This window comes from Scyliorhinus canicula, chromosome 9 (genome assembly GCF_902713615.1).
Source record: "Scyliorhinus canicula chromosome 9, sScyCan1.1, whole genome shotgun sequence".
Classification (NCBI taxonomy): Eukaryota; Metazoa; Chordata; class Chondrichthyes; order Carcharhiniformes; family Scyliorhinidae; genus Scyliorhinus; species Scyliorhinus canicula.
The window spans coordinates 131,387,875-131,402,063 of record NC_052154.1 but is presented as its reverse complement, the minus strand read 5'-3'; the positions used below and the strand labels follow the sequence as shown (position 1 = coordinate 131,402,063).

The 14,189-nt window shown below is 58.8% G+C and overlaps 1 protein-coding gene across 1 annotated transcript in view; it reads left to right on the top strand.

Moving 5' to 3' along the window:
- The window catches only part of ddb1 (damage-specific DNA binding protein 1), a 181,695-nt gene that overhangs the window by 38,046 nt on the left and 129,460 nt on the right, over positions 1-14,189 (top strand). Inside the window, exons 6-8 of the mRNA XM_038807595.1 lie at positions 10,805-10,902; positions 12,168-12,326; positions 12,839-12,922. Coding sequence (XP_038663523.1) covers positions 10,805-10,902; positions 12,168-12,326; positions 12,839-12,922 — 341 coding nt within the window. The remainder of the gene's footprint in view (positions 1-10,804; positions 10,903-12,167; positions 12,327-12,838; positions 12,923-14,189) is intronic.

The window sequence follows — 14,189 nt, the reverse complement described above, 5'->3', positions numbered from 1 at the left end:
CCCACTGGTTACTGCCTGCCAATTTGAAAAGGACCCATTAATCCCTACTCTTTGTTTCCTCTCTGCCAACCAGTTTTCTATCCACCCCAATATATTTCCCCCAATCCCATGCGCTTTAATTTTGCACAATAATCTCTTATGCGGGACTTTGTCAGGAACGCCTTCTGAAAGTCCAACTATGTCACATCGACTGGCTTCCCCTTGTCAACTGTACTGGTTACGTCTTCAAAGAAGTCCAACAGATTTGTCAAGCATTATTTTCCCTTCATAAATCCTTGCTGACTCTTCACTGATCCTGCCACTGCTTTCTAAATGTTCTACAATAAAGTCCTTGATAAAGGATTCAAGCATTTTCCCCACTACCAATGTCAGGCTTATAGGTCTATAATTCCCTGCTTTCTCTCTACCTCCCTTTTTGAATATCGGAGCTACTCTCCAATCTGCAGGAACAATTCCAGAGTCTATAGAATCCCGGAAGATGACCTCCAATACGTCCACTATTTCCAGAGCCACCTCCTTCAGCACTCTGGGATGCAGATTCTCAAACACTAGAGATTTACCCGCCTTCAATCACATCAATTTTCCCTGATGTGGAGATGCCGGCGTTGGACTGGGGTGAGCACAGTAAGAAGTCTTACAACAACAGGTTAAAGTCCAACAGGTTTGTTTCAAACACGAGCTTTCGGAGCACGGCTCCTTCTTCAGGTGAACCTGAAGAAGGAGCCGTGCTCCGAAAGCTCGTGTTTGAAACAAACCTGTTGGACTTTAACCTGGTGTTGTAAGACTTCTTACTGTGATCAATTTTCCCAGCACCTTTCTCAACTAATGTTTTTTTAAAATAAATGTTTTGAACAAAATATATTTGCCATTATGTACACAGAATATGATATATAGATGGGCACATACAAACATATCAAAAAAACAGAAAAAAAGTAATAATAAATTTTAAAAATCAAATAATGTAACTGGTAAGGTATTATGCATCAGCTCAGCAGCAGCAACTCTGCACAATTTACAACACAAGTAGGCACCTGTTTGTGTGTGTGTGTGTGTGGGGGGTTGGGGGGGGGGGGAAAGAGGGGGGTTGGGGGGGGGGAAAAGAGGGGGGTTGGGGGGGGGAAGAAGAGGGGGGTTGGGGGGAAAGGGGGGGGTTGGGGGGAGGAAAGGGGGGGGTTGGGGGGGGGAAAGGGGGGGGTTGGGGGGGAAAGAGGGGGGTTGGGGGGGGAGGAAAGAGGGGGTTGGGGGGAAGAGGGGGGTTGGGGGGGGGGAGGAAAGAGGGGGGTTGGGGGAAGAGGGGGGTTGGGGGGGGGAGGAAAGAGGGGGGTTGGGGGGGGAGGAAAGAGGGTGTTGGGGGAAGAGGGGTTGGGGGGGGGAAAGAGGGAGGTGGGGGGAAAGAGGGGGGTGGGGGGGGGGAGGAAAGAGGGGGGGGGGGGAAGGAAAGAGGGGGGTTGGGGGGGGGAGGAAAGAGGGGGGGTGGGGGGGAGAGAGGGGGTTGGGGGGGGGGAAAGGGGGGGGTTGGGGGGGGAGGAAGAGAGGGGGGGTTGGGGGGGGAGGAAAGAGGGGGGTTGGGGGGGGAGGAAAGAGGGGGGTTGGGGGGGGAAGAGAGGGGGGTTGGGGGAAAGAGGGGGGTGGGGGGGGGGAGGAAAGAGGGGGGTTGGGGGGGGGAAAGAGGGGGGTTGGGGGGGGGAAGAGGGGGGTTGGGGGGGGAGGGGAAAGAGGGGGTTGGGGGGGGGAGGAAAGAGGGGGGTTGGGGGGGGGAGGAAAGAGGGGGGTTGGGGGGGGGAGGAAAGAGGGGGGTTGGGGGGGGGGAGGAAAGAGGGGGGGTGGGGGGGGGAGGAAAGAGGGGGGTTTGGGGGGGAGGAAAGAGGGGGGTTGGGGGGGGAAAGAGGGGGGGTGGGGGGGAGAAAGAGGGGGGTTGGGGGGGGAAAGAGGGGGGGTTGGGGGGGGGGAAAGAGGGGGGGTTGGGGGGGGGAGAAAGAGGGGGGGTTGGGGGGGGAGAAAGAGGGGGGTTGGGGGGGGGGGAGAAAGAGGGGGGTTGGGGGGGGAGAAAGAGGGGGGGTTGGGGGGGAGAAAGGGGGGGGTTGGGGGGGGAGGAAAGGGGGGGGTTGGGGGGGGAGAAGGGGGGGGTTGGGGGGGGAGAAAGAGGGGGGGGGGGGGGGGGAAAAGGGGGGGGTGGGGGGGGGAGAAAGAGGGGGGTTGGGGGGGGAGCGAAAGAGGGGGGTGGGGGGGGAGAAAGAGGGGTTGTGGGGGGGGGGAGGGTGGGAGGAAAGAGGGGGGTTGGGGGGGAGGAAAGAGGGGGGTTGGGGGGAGAAAGAGGGGGGGGTTGGGAGAGGGGGGGTGGGGGGAGGTGAAAGAGGGGGGTTGGGGGGGAATGAAAGAGGGGGGGTTGGGAGAGGGGGGGTGGGGGGGAGGGGGGGTTGGGGGGGGGGGGGGGGTGGGGGAGGGGGGTTGGGGGGGGGGGTTGGGGGGGTTGGGGGGAGGGGGGGGGGTAGGGGGGGTTGGGGGGGGGGGTAGGGGGGGTTGGGGGGTAGGGGGTAGGGGGGGGTTGGGGGGGGGGTAGGGGGGGTTGGGGGAGGGGTAGGGGGTTGGTTGGGGGGGGGGTAGGGGGGTTGGGGGAGGGGTAGGGGGGGTTGGGGGGGGGGTGGGGGGTTGGGGGGGGTTGGGGGAGGGGTAGGGGGGGTTGGGGGGGGGTAGGGGGGGTTGGGGGAGGGGGGTTGGGTGGGGGGGGAAAAGAGGGGGGGTTGGGGGGGGTGGGGGGGAAAGAGGGGGGGTGGTGGGGGGGGGAGGAAAGAGGGGGGGTTGGGGGGGGAGGAAAGAGGGGGGGTTGGGGGGGGGAGAAGAACGAGGGGGGGTTGGGGGGGGGAGAGAAGAGGGGGGGTTGGGGGGGGGGAGAAAGAGGGGGGGTGGGGGGGGGGAGAGAAAGAGGGGGGTTGGGGGGGGAGAAAGAGGGGGGGTTGGGGGGGGGGAGAGAAAGAGGGGGGGTTGGGGGGGGGGGAGAGAAAGAGGGGGGGTTGGGGGGGGGGAGAGAAAGAGGGGGTTGGGGGGGGAGAAAGAGGGGGGTTGGGGGGGGGAGAAAGGGGGGGGTTTGGGGGGGGAGAAAGGGGGGGGTTGGGGGGGAGAAAGATGGGGGGGGAGAAAGATGGGGGTGGGGGGGAGAAAGATGGGGGTGGGGGGGAGAAAGATGGGGGTGGGGGGGGAGAAAGATGGGGGGGGAGAAAGATGGGGGGTTGGGGGGGGGAGAAAGAGGGGGGGGAGGAAAGAGGGGGGTTGGGGCGGGGGGCGAAATCGGGGGGTTGTGGGGGGGGGGGAGAGAAAGAGGGGGGTGGGGGGTGGGGGGGGAGAGAAAGAGGGGGTTGGGGGTGGGAGAAAGAGGGGGGTTGGGTGGGGGGGGAGAAAGGAGAGGGGGTTGGGGGGTGGGGCAAGAGGGGGTTGGGGGGGGGGAGGAGAGACAGAGGGGGGTTGGGGGGGGGGGAGAAAGAGGGGGGTTGGGTGGGGGGGGGAGAAAGAGGGGGGTGTGGGGGGGGGAGAAAGAGGGGGGGGGGGGGGGGAGAAAGAGGGGGGGTGTGGGGGGGGAGAAAGAGGGGGGGTGTGGGGGGGGGAGAAAGAGGGGGGGGGGGGGGGAGAAAGAGGGGGGGTGGGGGGGAGAAAGAGGGGGGTTGGGGGGAGAAAGGGGGGGGGTTGGGGGGGGGAGAAAGAGGGGGGTTGGGGGGGAGAAAGAGGGGGGTTGGGGGGGAAGAAAGAGGGGTTTGGGGGGGGGAAAGAGGGGGGTGGGGGGGGAAAGAGGGGGGTGGGGGGGGGAGAAAGAGGGGGGGAGAAAGAGGGGGGGGGGGGGGAGAAAGAGGGGGGTGGGGGGGGAGAAAGGGGGGGGAGAGAAAGGGGGGTTGGGGGGAGAAAGAGGGGGTTGGGGGGGGGAGAAAGAGGGGGTGGGGGGGAGGAAAAAGGGGGGGTGTGGGGGGGAGAAAGAGGGGGGGTTGGGGGGGGGAAAGAGGGGGGGGTGTGGGGGGGAGAAAGAGGGGGGGTGGGGGGGGAGAAAGAGGGGGGTGTGGGTGGGGGGGGGGGGAGAAAGAGGGGGGGGTGGGGGGGGGGAAAGAGGGGGGGTGGGGGGGGGAAGAGGGGGGGTGTGGGGGGGGGGAGAAAGGGGGGGGTTGGGGGGGGAGAAAAGAGGGGGGTTGGGGGGGGAGAAGAGGGGGGTTGGGGGGGGAGAAAGAGGGGGGTGGGGGGGAGAAAGAGGGGGGTTGGGGGGGGAAGAGGGGGGGAGAAAGAGGGAGGGGGGGGGGAGAAAGAGGGGGGGTTGGGGGGGAGAAAGGGGGGGAGAAAGAGGGGGGTTGGGGGGGGGAGAGGGGGGGGAGGAAAGAGGGGGGTTGGGGGGGGGGAGAGGAAAGAGGGGGGTTGGGGGGGAGAGAGAAAGAGGGGGGTTGGGGGGGAGAAAGAGGGGGGTTGGGGGGGGAAGAGGGGGGGAGAAAGAGGGAGGTGGGGGGGGAGGGGAGAAAGGGGGGTTGGGGGGGAGAAAGGGGGGGGAGAAAGAGGGGGGGGGGGGGGGAGAAGAGGGGGGGGGGGGGGGGAGAGGAAAGAGGGGGGGGGGGGGGAGAGGAAAGAGGGGGGGGGGGGGGGGAGAAAGAGGGGGGGGGGGGGGAAGAAAGAGGGGGGGGGGGGGGGAGAGAAAAGAGGGGGTTGGGGGGGGAAGAAGAGGGGGGTTGGGGGGGAAAAAAGAGGGGGGTGGGGGGGAAAAAAGAGGGGGGTGGGGGGGGAGAAAGAGGGGGGTTGGGGGGGGAGAGGAAAGAGGGGGGTGGGGGGGAGAGGAAAGAGGGGGGTGGGGGGGGAGAGGAAAGAGGGGGGTTGGGGGGAGAGGGAGGAAAGAGGGGGGTGGGGGAGAGGAAAGAGGGGGGTTGGGGGAAGGAAGAAGAGGGGGGTTGGGGGGGAGAAAGAGGGGGGTTGGGGGGGGAGAGAAAGAGGGGGGTGGGGGGGGAGAGGAAAGAGGGGGGTTGGGGGGGAGAGGAAAGAGGGGGGGTGTGGGGGGAGGAAAGAGGGGGGTTGGGGGGGGAGAGAAAGAGGGGGGTTGGGGGGGAGGAAAGAGGGGGGTTGGGGGGGGGAGGAAAGAGGGGGGTGTTGGGGGGGGAGAAAGAGGGGGGTTGGGGGGGAGAAAGAAGAGGGGGGTTGGGGGGGAGAAGAGGGGGGGTTGGGGGGGAGAAAGAGGGGGGTTGGGGGGGGGAGAAAGAGGGGGGTTGGGGGGGAGAGGAAAGAGGGGGGTTTGGGGTGGGGAGAAAGAGGGGGGTTGGGGGGGGGGGAGAAAGAGGGGGGTTGGGGGGGAGAGGGAAAGAGGGGGGTTGGGGGGGAGAAAGAAGAGGGGGGTTGGGGGGGGAGAGGAAAGAGGGGGGTTGGGGGGGAGAGGAAAGAGGGGGGTTGGGGGGGAGAGGAAAGAGGGGGGTTGTGGGGGAGAAAGAGGGGGGTTGGGGGGGGAGAAAGAGGGGGTTGGGGGGGAGAAGAGGGGGGTTGGGGGGGGAGAAGAAAGAGGGGGGGAGAAAGAGGGGGGTTGGGGGGGGGAGAGGAAAGAGGGGGGTTGGGGGGGGAGAAAGAGGGGGGGTGGGGGGAAGAAGAGGGGGGGGGGGGGGGGTGGGGGGGGGGGAGAAAGAGGGGGGTGGGGGGGGGAGAAGAGGGGGGTTGGGGGGGAAGAAAAGGGGGGTTGGGGGGGGAGAAAGAGGGGGGTTGGGGGGGGGGAGAGGAAAGAGGGGGGTTGGGGGGGAGAAAGAGGGGGTTGGGGGGGGAGAGGAAAAGGGGGGTTGGGGGGAAGAAAGAGGGGGGTTGGGGGGAAAAAAGAGGGGGGTGGGGGGGAAAAAAGAGGGGGGTTGGGGGGGGGGGGGGAAAGAGGGGGGTTGGGGGGGGAAAGAGGGGGGTTGGGGGGGGGAGAGAAAGAGGGGTGTGGGGAGAAAGAGGGGTGTGGGGGGGGAGAAAGAGGGGGGTTGGGGGGGGGAGAAAGAGGGGGGGGGGAGAAAGAGGGGGGTTGGGGGGGGAGAAAGAGGGGGGTTGGGGGGGGAGAAAGGGGGGGAGAAAGAGGGGGGTTGGGGGGGGAGAAAGAGGGGGGTTGGGGGGGGAGAGGAAAGAGGGGGTTGGGGGGGAGAGGAAAGAGGGGGGTTGGGGGGGGAGAAAGGAGGGGGGTTGGGGGGGGAGAAAGGGGGGGTTGGGGGGGGGAAAGGGGGGGGTTGGGGGGGGGAAAGAGGGGGGTTGGGGGGGAGAAAGAGGGGGGTGGGGGGGAGAAAGAGGGGGGGAGAAAGAGGGGGGGAGAAAGAGGGGGGTTGGGGGGGGAGAAAGAGGGGGGGTTGGGGGGGGGAGAAAGAGGGGGGTGGGGGGGAGAGAGAAAGAGGGGGGGGTTGGGGGGGAGAGAATGGGGGGGGGAGAAAGAGGGGGGGGGGGGGGGAGAAAGGGGGGGGGGGGGAAGAAAGAGGGGGGGTGGGGGGGAGAAAGAGGGGGGGTGGGGGGGGAGAAAGAGGGGGGGGGGGGGGGAGAAGAAAGAGGGGGGGGGGGGGGGAGAGGAAAGAGGGGGGGGGGGGGGGGGAGAAAGAGGGGGTGGGGGGGAAGAAAGAGGGGGTTGGGGGGGAAAAAGGGGGGGTTGGGGGGGGAAAAGGGGGGTTTGGGGGTGCAGAAAGAGGGGGTGGGGGGGGAGAAAGAGGGGGGGAGAAGAGGGGGGCTGGGGGGGGAGGAAAGAGGGGGGTTGGGGGGGGAGGATAAGAGGGGGGTTTGGGGGGAGGAACAGAGAAAGAGGGGGGTTGGGAGGAGAGAGAAAGAGGGGGGGTTGGGGGGGAGAGAGAAAGAGGGGGGTGGGGGGGGGGAAGAAGAGGGGGGGTTGGGGGGGGGGAGAAAGAGGGCGGGGTTGGGGGGGGGGCGAAGAGGGGGGTTGGGGGGGGGAGAAAGAGGGGGTTGGGTTTGGGGGGGGGGAGAAAGAGGGGGGTGGGGGGGCAGAAAGAGGGGTGTGGGGGGGGAGAAAGAGGGGGGTTGGGGGGGGGGAGGAAGAGGGGGGTGGGGGGGGGGGGGAGAAAGAGGGGGGTGGGGGGGAAGAAGAGGGGGGTTGGGGTGGAAAAAAGGGGGGGGTTGGGGGGGGGAAAGGGGGGGTTGGGGGGGAGAAAGAGGGGTGGTGGGGGGGAGGAAAGGGGGGGGGGAGGAGGGGGGGGGAGAAAGAGGGGGGTTGGGGGGGAGAAAGGAGGGGGGTTGGGGGGGAGAAAGAGGGGGGTGGGGGGGGAGAAATAGGGGGGTTGGGGGGGGAGAAAGAGGGGGGGGTTGGGGGGGGGAGGAAAGAAGGGGTTGGGGGGGGAAAGAGGGGGGGTTGGGGGGGAGAAAGAGGGGGGGTTGGGGGGGGAGAAGAGGGGGGGTTGGGGGGGGGGAGAAAGAGGGGGGGTTGGGGGGGGGAGAAAGGAGGGGGTTGGGGGGGGAGAAAGGGGGGGGTTGGGGGGGGAGAAAGAAAGAGGGGGGGAGAAAGAGGGGGGTTGGGGGGGGGAGAAAGGGGGGGGTTGGGGGGGGAGAAAGGGGGGGGTTGGTGGGGGGGGGAGAAAGGAGGGGTTGGGGGGGGGAGAAAGGAGGGGGTTGGGGGGGAGAAAGAGGGGGGGTTGGGGGGGGGAGAAAGAGGGGGGGTTGGGGGGGGGAGAGAGCAAAGCGGGGGGGAGAAAGAGGGGGGTTTGGGGGGGGAGAAAGAGGGGGGGTTGGGGGGGGAGAAGAAGAGGGGGGGTTGGGGGGGGAGAAGAGGGGGGTTGGGGGGGGGAGAAAGAGGGGGGGTTGGGGGGGAGAAAGAGGGGGGGTTGGGGGGGAGAAAGAGGGGGGTTGGGGGGGGGAAGAGGGGGGTGGGGGGGGGAAGAAGAGGGGGGTTGGGGGGGGAAAGACGGGGGGTTGGGGGGGGAGGGGGAGGGGGGAGGAGAGGGGAGGGGGAGGGGGGGGAGGGGGGAGGAGGGATGGGGGGGAGGGGGAGGAGGGAGGGGGGAGGGGAAGTGGAGGGGGGGGAGGAGGGGAAGAGGAGGGGGGGAGGAGGGGAAGAGGAGGGTGGAGGGGACGAGAGGACATAGGAGGGGGAGGGGATATGGCGGGGGGAAGAGGAGGGGGGAGGAAGGGGAGGGGGGAGGGTTAAGGGAAGAGGAGGGGGGGGGAGGGGGAAGGGAAGAGGAGGAGGGAGGGGAAGAGGGGCGAGGGGTTTGAGGGAAGAGAGGTGAGGGGAAGAGAGGTGAGGGGAAGAGAGGGCGGGGAGAGGGGCGAGGGGTGAGGGGAAGAGAGGTGAGGGGAAGAGAGGTGAGGGGAAGAGAGGTGAGGGAAGAAGAGAGGTGAGGGGCGAGGGGAAGAGAGGGCGAGGGGAAGGGAGGTGAGGGGGAGGGGAAGAGAGGGGGAGGGGAAGGGGGGGGTGGGGAAGAAGAGGCGAGGGGGAGGGAGCGGAGGAGGAGGGGAAGAGGAGGAGGAGGAGGGGGGGGGAAGAGGAGGAGGAGGAGGGGGGAAGAGGAGGAGGAGGAGGGGGGGAAGAGGAGGAGGAGGAGGGGGGGAAAGAGGAGGAGGAGGGGAGGGGGGGAAGAGGAGGAGGAGGAGGGGGAAGAGGAGGAGGAGGAGGGGGGGGAAGAGGAGAGGAGGAGGGGGGGAAGAGGAGGAGGAGGAGGGGAGGAGGAGGGGGGGAAGAGGAGGAGGGGGGGAAGAGGAGGAGGAGGAGGGGAGGAGGAGGGGGGGAAGAGGAGGAGGAGGAGGGGGGGAAGAGGAGGAGGAGGGGGGGAAGAGGAGGAGGAGGAGGAGGAGGAGGGGGGAAGAGGAGGAGGAGGGGGGAAGAGGAGGAGGAGGGGGGGAAGAGGAGGAGGAGGGGGGGAAGAGGAGGAGGGGGGAAGAGGGGAAGGGGGAGGGGCGAGGGTGGAGGTGAAGAGGGGGGAGGGGAAGGGAGGCGAGGGGCGAGGGGGGAGGGGAAGGGAGGCGAGGGGAGGGGGAAGGGAGGGGGAGGGGAAGGGAGGCGAGGGGAAGGGAGGGGGAGGGGGAGGGGAAGGGAGGCGAGGGGAAGGGGAGGGGAGGGGAAGTGAGGCGAGGGGGGAGGGGAAGTGAGGCGAGGGGGGAGGGGAAGTGAGGCGAGGGGGGAGGGGAAGTGAGGCGAGGGGGGAGGGGAAGTGAGGCGAGGGGGGAGGGGAAGTGAGGTGAGGGGGGAGGGGAAGTGAGGCGAGGGGGAGAGGGGGGAGAGGCGAGGGGGGGAGGGGAGGAGAGGCGAGGGGGGGAGGGGAAGAGAGGCGAGGGGGGGGAGGGGAAGAGAGGCGAGGGTTGAGGGGAAGAGAGACGTGGTTCGCCTTTCTTTCCTCTTAGGTTTAGTTGCCCCACCCCCTGGTCTGTCTATCCCTCTCCCGCTTTGGCTACTTTCCCCTGAATTTTGGCTCCCTGGCTATTCTTTCTCTACTAATGTTGATCTCCCTCAGTTCTTCCCTCAAACTAAACCTTCCATTTTCCAGCATTTCTGGTATCTGATTTGTGTCCTCTTTTGCGAAGACAACCAAAGTATGTATTCAGTTTCTCAGCCATTTCTTTGTCCCTTATTATGCATTCCCCTGTTTCTGTCTGTAGGGGGGCTACATTTCTCTTTACCAATCTCTTTCTCTTCACATATCTATAGAAACTCTTAGTGTCAGTCTTTATGTTCCCTGCAAGCTTCGTTTCGTACTGTACTTTCCCCTTCTTAATCAATCCCTTCGTCCTTTGATGAATTCTAAACTGCTCCTAATCCTCTGACCTATTATTTTTCTTGGCGAATCTGTATGCTTCTTCCTTGGATCGTATATTATTTCTAATTTCCTTTGTAAGCCATGGATTGGCTCTCTTACTCCCTTTGCTTTTGTGCCAGACAGGAATGAACAGTTGCTGTAGTTCCCCCATGTGTTCCTTAAATGTTTTCCATAGCCTATTCAGCATGAACGACATAACAATGAAACCCGGTCATACTCTGAGCCGTTTTTCTTCATTCAATCAAGGGATGTGGACTTTGCATTCATTGCCTATCCCTGATTGCCCTTGCGGACCACTGTAGTTCATGTGGTGTAGGTACATTCACAATGCTAATAGGGAGGGATTTTGACCCAGTGAAAGTGAAGGAATTGCGACATATTTGCAAGTCAGAATGATGACTGGCTTGGAGGGAAACTTCAAGGTGGGATATTCCTATGTACCTGCTCCCTAGCTCTTTTTTTTAGATGGAATTGGCCTTTGGTTTGGAGGGTGCTGTCTAAGGAGCCTTGGTGATTCCCTGCACTTCCTTGCAGTCAGGATTAGCAATCCTTTTTTAAAATAAAATTTAGATTACCCAATTATTTTGTTCCAATTATGGAGCAATTTAGTGTGGTCAATCCACCTAACTTGCATATCTTTGGATTGTGGGGTGAAGCCCACACAGACCCGGGGAGAATGTACACACAGACAGTGATCCGGGGCCGGGATCAAACCTGGGTCCTCGGCGCCGTAGGCAGCAGGCTAACCACTGCGCCACCGTGCTGCTGTAGGATTAACAATCCTGATGTGAATTTAACCACTGAACTATTGTTGGCTTTTTTTAACATTCTGCTAAAGTAAAGTTTTCTTGCACTTTGATTCTCGGGATTCTCTGTATTTCACTGGTTGGTATCGATGTTTCATTTTATAATACTTATGCTGCCTAACAAAAATATCACCCATGTGTTGCTTATGTTTCTTTAAAAGTTGATTAGCCTTGCTCCCTGACATTTCTATGTAGTCCAATTAAACCTGATCATCTTGATTACAAGTTTGAATGCAAAGGTTGTTGCATTGTAGTAATGATTGGTGTACGTGTGTTATGTGTTAGTCCCAGAGCCATTTGGAGGAGCACTAATCATAGGCCAAGAGTCTATTACATACCACAATGGAGACAAGTACCTCGCAATTGCACCACCAGCTATCAAGGTATGGAACATCGGTAGGACTCAAAAATATTTCTGAGTGAAAGAAAGGAAAACTATTGAAACTTTAATTTGTAATATGTACTGATTCCTCAGTCACTTGAACATGACTTGATTGATCATGTCTACACTCCTGTTTCTAGTCTTATGCAGCATATCCTTTGCAGTTCATTCAGATTTTTGCATATTAGGATACTGTTGGCAGGAAATAGGGCAGTGTTTCCAGCTGATTTATTTGGCAGAGTAAACAAAGAAAAGTATGGAAGCAATTATTTTTGCTACCTGTTCGAATGCATGCTTGTCTGAATCCAGCTTCCAACTGTGTAAACTGAAAACAAAACTCAGAGCCACAGCCAGCTCCCAGCTTAAAACGAAAGTAAAAGCCAGAGCAACAACCCACACAATGACACCACTGAAGCCATTTGATAAACGCACATTTCTTAAAGGGACACTCCCATGACAGTGGGCTTTGCCCCCACAGCCGAAAAGATGTGCAGGGTAGGTGGATTGGCCACGCTAAATTGCCCCTCAATTGGAAAAAATGAATTGGGTATTCTCTTTATTAAAAAAAATGAATTCTCATCTGAAAGATGGTGCCTCAGGCAATGCAACATTCCTGCAGTACTGCATTTGCAGTTTTAATCTGTTTACGAAAAGTAATCACTTCATAGGGAATAAATTTGTTTGGGATAAACTGCTTAAATACATACTAATGAATTATTTCCAAGTGTGAATAAACTGTAATCATTGATATGGATTACATAGATGCTTGTTAGTCTTGCAGAAGAGAATATCTGTGCATTACATTAAATGAATGGTGTGAGGTCGGTGCTGAGGGGTGCAGAATCAAAGATAAACTATTGGTTAACAAAATCATATGGTTGAACAGGAACCAAATACAAAAATGTATAAGATTGCAAAAATAAGGAGTTATTGTTGGCAACAGAAAAGTTTGTTATTGAACCACTCGGCCTCATTAACTTTATTGTAAGGGATTTTTAAATTTTTGGTGCAGTCATTTTGTAAAGATCTATTGATTGCCATGAAATTAGGGCTGGCCCAAGGTATAAAAATAGCTAACTATACCATGAATTTGGATTCAATGGTTTTCACTATTTTCTTTAATTTGGTGAAGTACCTATTCAGTTACAAGTGGAAATGAATTACTCTTGGAAAACCTCTGGATTGTTTGGGGCGTTTATGGTCTTCAAGTATTATTTTGAATGTGAATAAGCTCCTAATTGTCTTTTTGTTTCTCCTTCTTGCCAGCAAAGCACGATTGTTTGCCATAATCGTGTGGATCCCAATGGTTCCCGGTACTTGCTGGGAGATATGGAAGGTCGTCTTTTTATGTTGTTATTGGAGAGGGAAGAACAAATGGATGGGAACGTCACTGTCAAAGACCTCCGTGTAGAACTGCTAGGAGAGGTCAGCACTGTAACATAACCTCTTGACTAAACTTGTGTTGGCGTGTGACAACCTGTAGGACATAATAGCTGAAGATATTAGCAATTTAACATGCTCACGTTACATTATTTGCCATTATAGCAAACAATTAGTGCATTTAAAATAAATGAATTCACACTGCATTAAAATAGTGCATGAAGATAGTGCATAAACATTCCATGCATTCTTCTGCCAAAAGAAAATCAGTAGATTATGTTCTTACACTAATTATTTTGTTAACATACTGCATTGGCAGAATTTCTTTTGCCATTGATTGCAGCTATAGGTAAGTATGGACCCAGATTTCATGGTGGCTTTTGCACTCATCATTAACTTTATGGGTTTGTTATGCTGCTGCATGCTAAACCTTTCATCTTTCTGGGTAGTTCTCAAGAGCATTATATGCATTTAGAATGAACAACTTGGATCATATAATGAGCTAGAAACAAGATATTAAATCTCATACTATTATGTTAAATCTCACTTGTCCTTAGACATCTATTGCCGAATGCTTGACCTATTTGGACAATGGAGTTGTATTTGTTGGATCTCGTCTTGGCGACTCTCAGCTTGTTAAGGTAAGTAATTTAATCATAATAGCTCTTTGCCTGCTACAGTTGCATAAGTTTTATATGTATGTTGTCAAATTAACGTGGCACAGCATGTTACTGGACTAATAATTATGGCATTGAGTGGATGGGTGCACAGTAGCACAGTGGTTAGCACTCTTTTTTTTTTTCACAGTGCCAGGGACCCGGGTTTGATTTCTGGCTTGGGTCACTGTCTGTGCAGAGTCTGCACATTCTCCCAGTGTCTGCGTGGGTTTTTCCGGGTGCTCTGGTTTCCTCCCACAAGTCCCAAAAGACGTGCTATTCAGTAAATTGGACATTTTGAATTCTCACTCTGTGTACTTGAGCAGGCACAGTGGTTTGGCGACTCGGGGATTTTCACAGTAACGTCATTGCAATGTTTTTTTTTTTATAAATGTTTTTTATTCAGTTTTCATGTTTTATATTGAACAAATTACAAATTGTTAGAGAGAGAAAAAAAAACACGCAAAAATTAACATATATATTTACAGGTGAGCATCTTCGTAGTAATAACTGTGGCCTCCCCCTCTTTGCCGGCATACATATTTTACATTCCCCAACATGTTTATTGGCATTTATTTAGTTTGGTTTTGGGCCTTAGCTAGCCATCAAACCCCCGTAACGAGCCCGTAGCCCCCCTCTCCCCGCCGGCTACCTTCCCCCGACTATTCTTCCTCTTGTACGTTGGCCACAAACAGGTCCCGGAACAATTGCATGAATGGCTCCCACGTTCTGTGGAAGCCGTCGTCCGACCCTCGGATGGCGAATTTGATTTTCTCCATTTGGAGAGAATCCGAGAGGTCGGACAGCCAGTCTGCAGCTCTGGGCGGTGCTGCTGACCGCCAGCCAAACAGGATTCTACGGCGGGCGATCAGGGAGGCAAAGGCAAGGGCGTCCGCCCTCCTCCCCAGGAATAGATCTGGCTGGTCTGAAACCCCGAAGACCGCCACTATCGGGCATGGCTCCACCCTCACCCCCACCACTTTGGACATAGCCTCGAAGAAGGCTGTCAAGTACTCCACAAGTCTGGGGCAAGACCAGAACATGTGGGCGTGGTTGGCCGGGCCTCTTTGGCACCGCTCACATCTGTCCTCCACCTCCGGGAAGAACCTACTCATACGGTTTCTCGTTAAGTGGGCTCTATGTACCACTTTTAGTTGCGTCAGGCTGAGCCTTGCGCACGTGGAGGTGGAGTTGACCCTATGCAGTGCTTCGCTCCAGAGTCCCCACCCTATCTCCATCCCCAGGTCGTCCT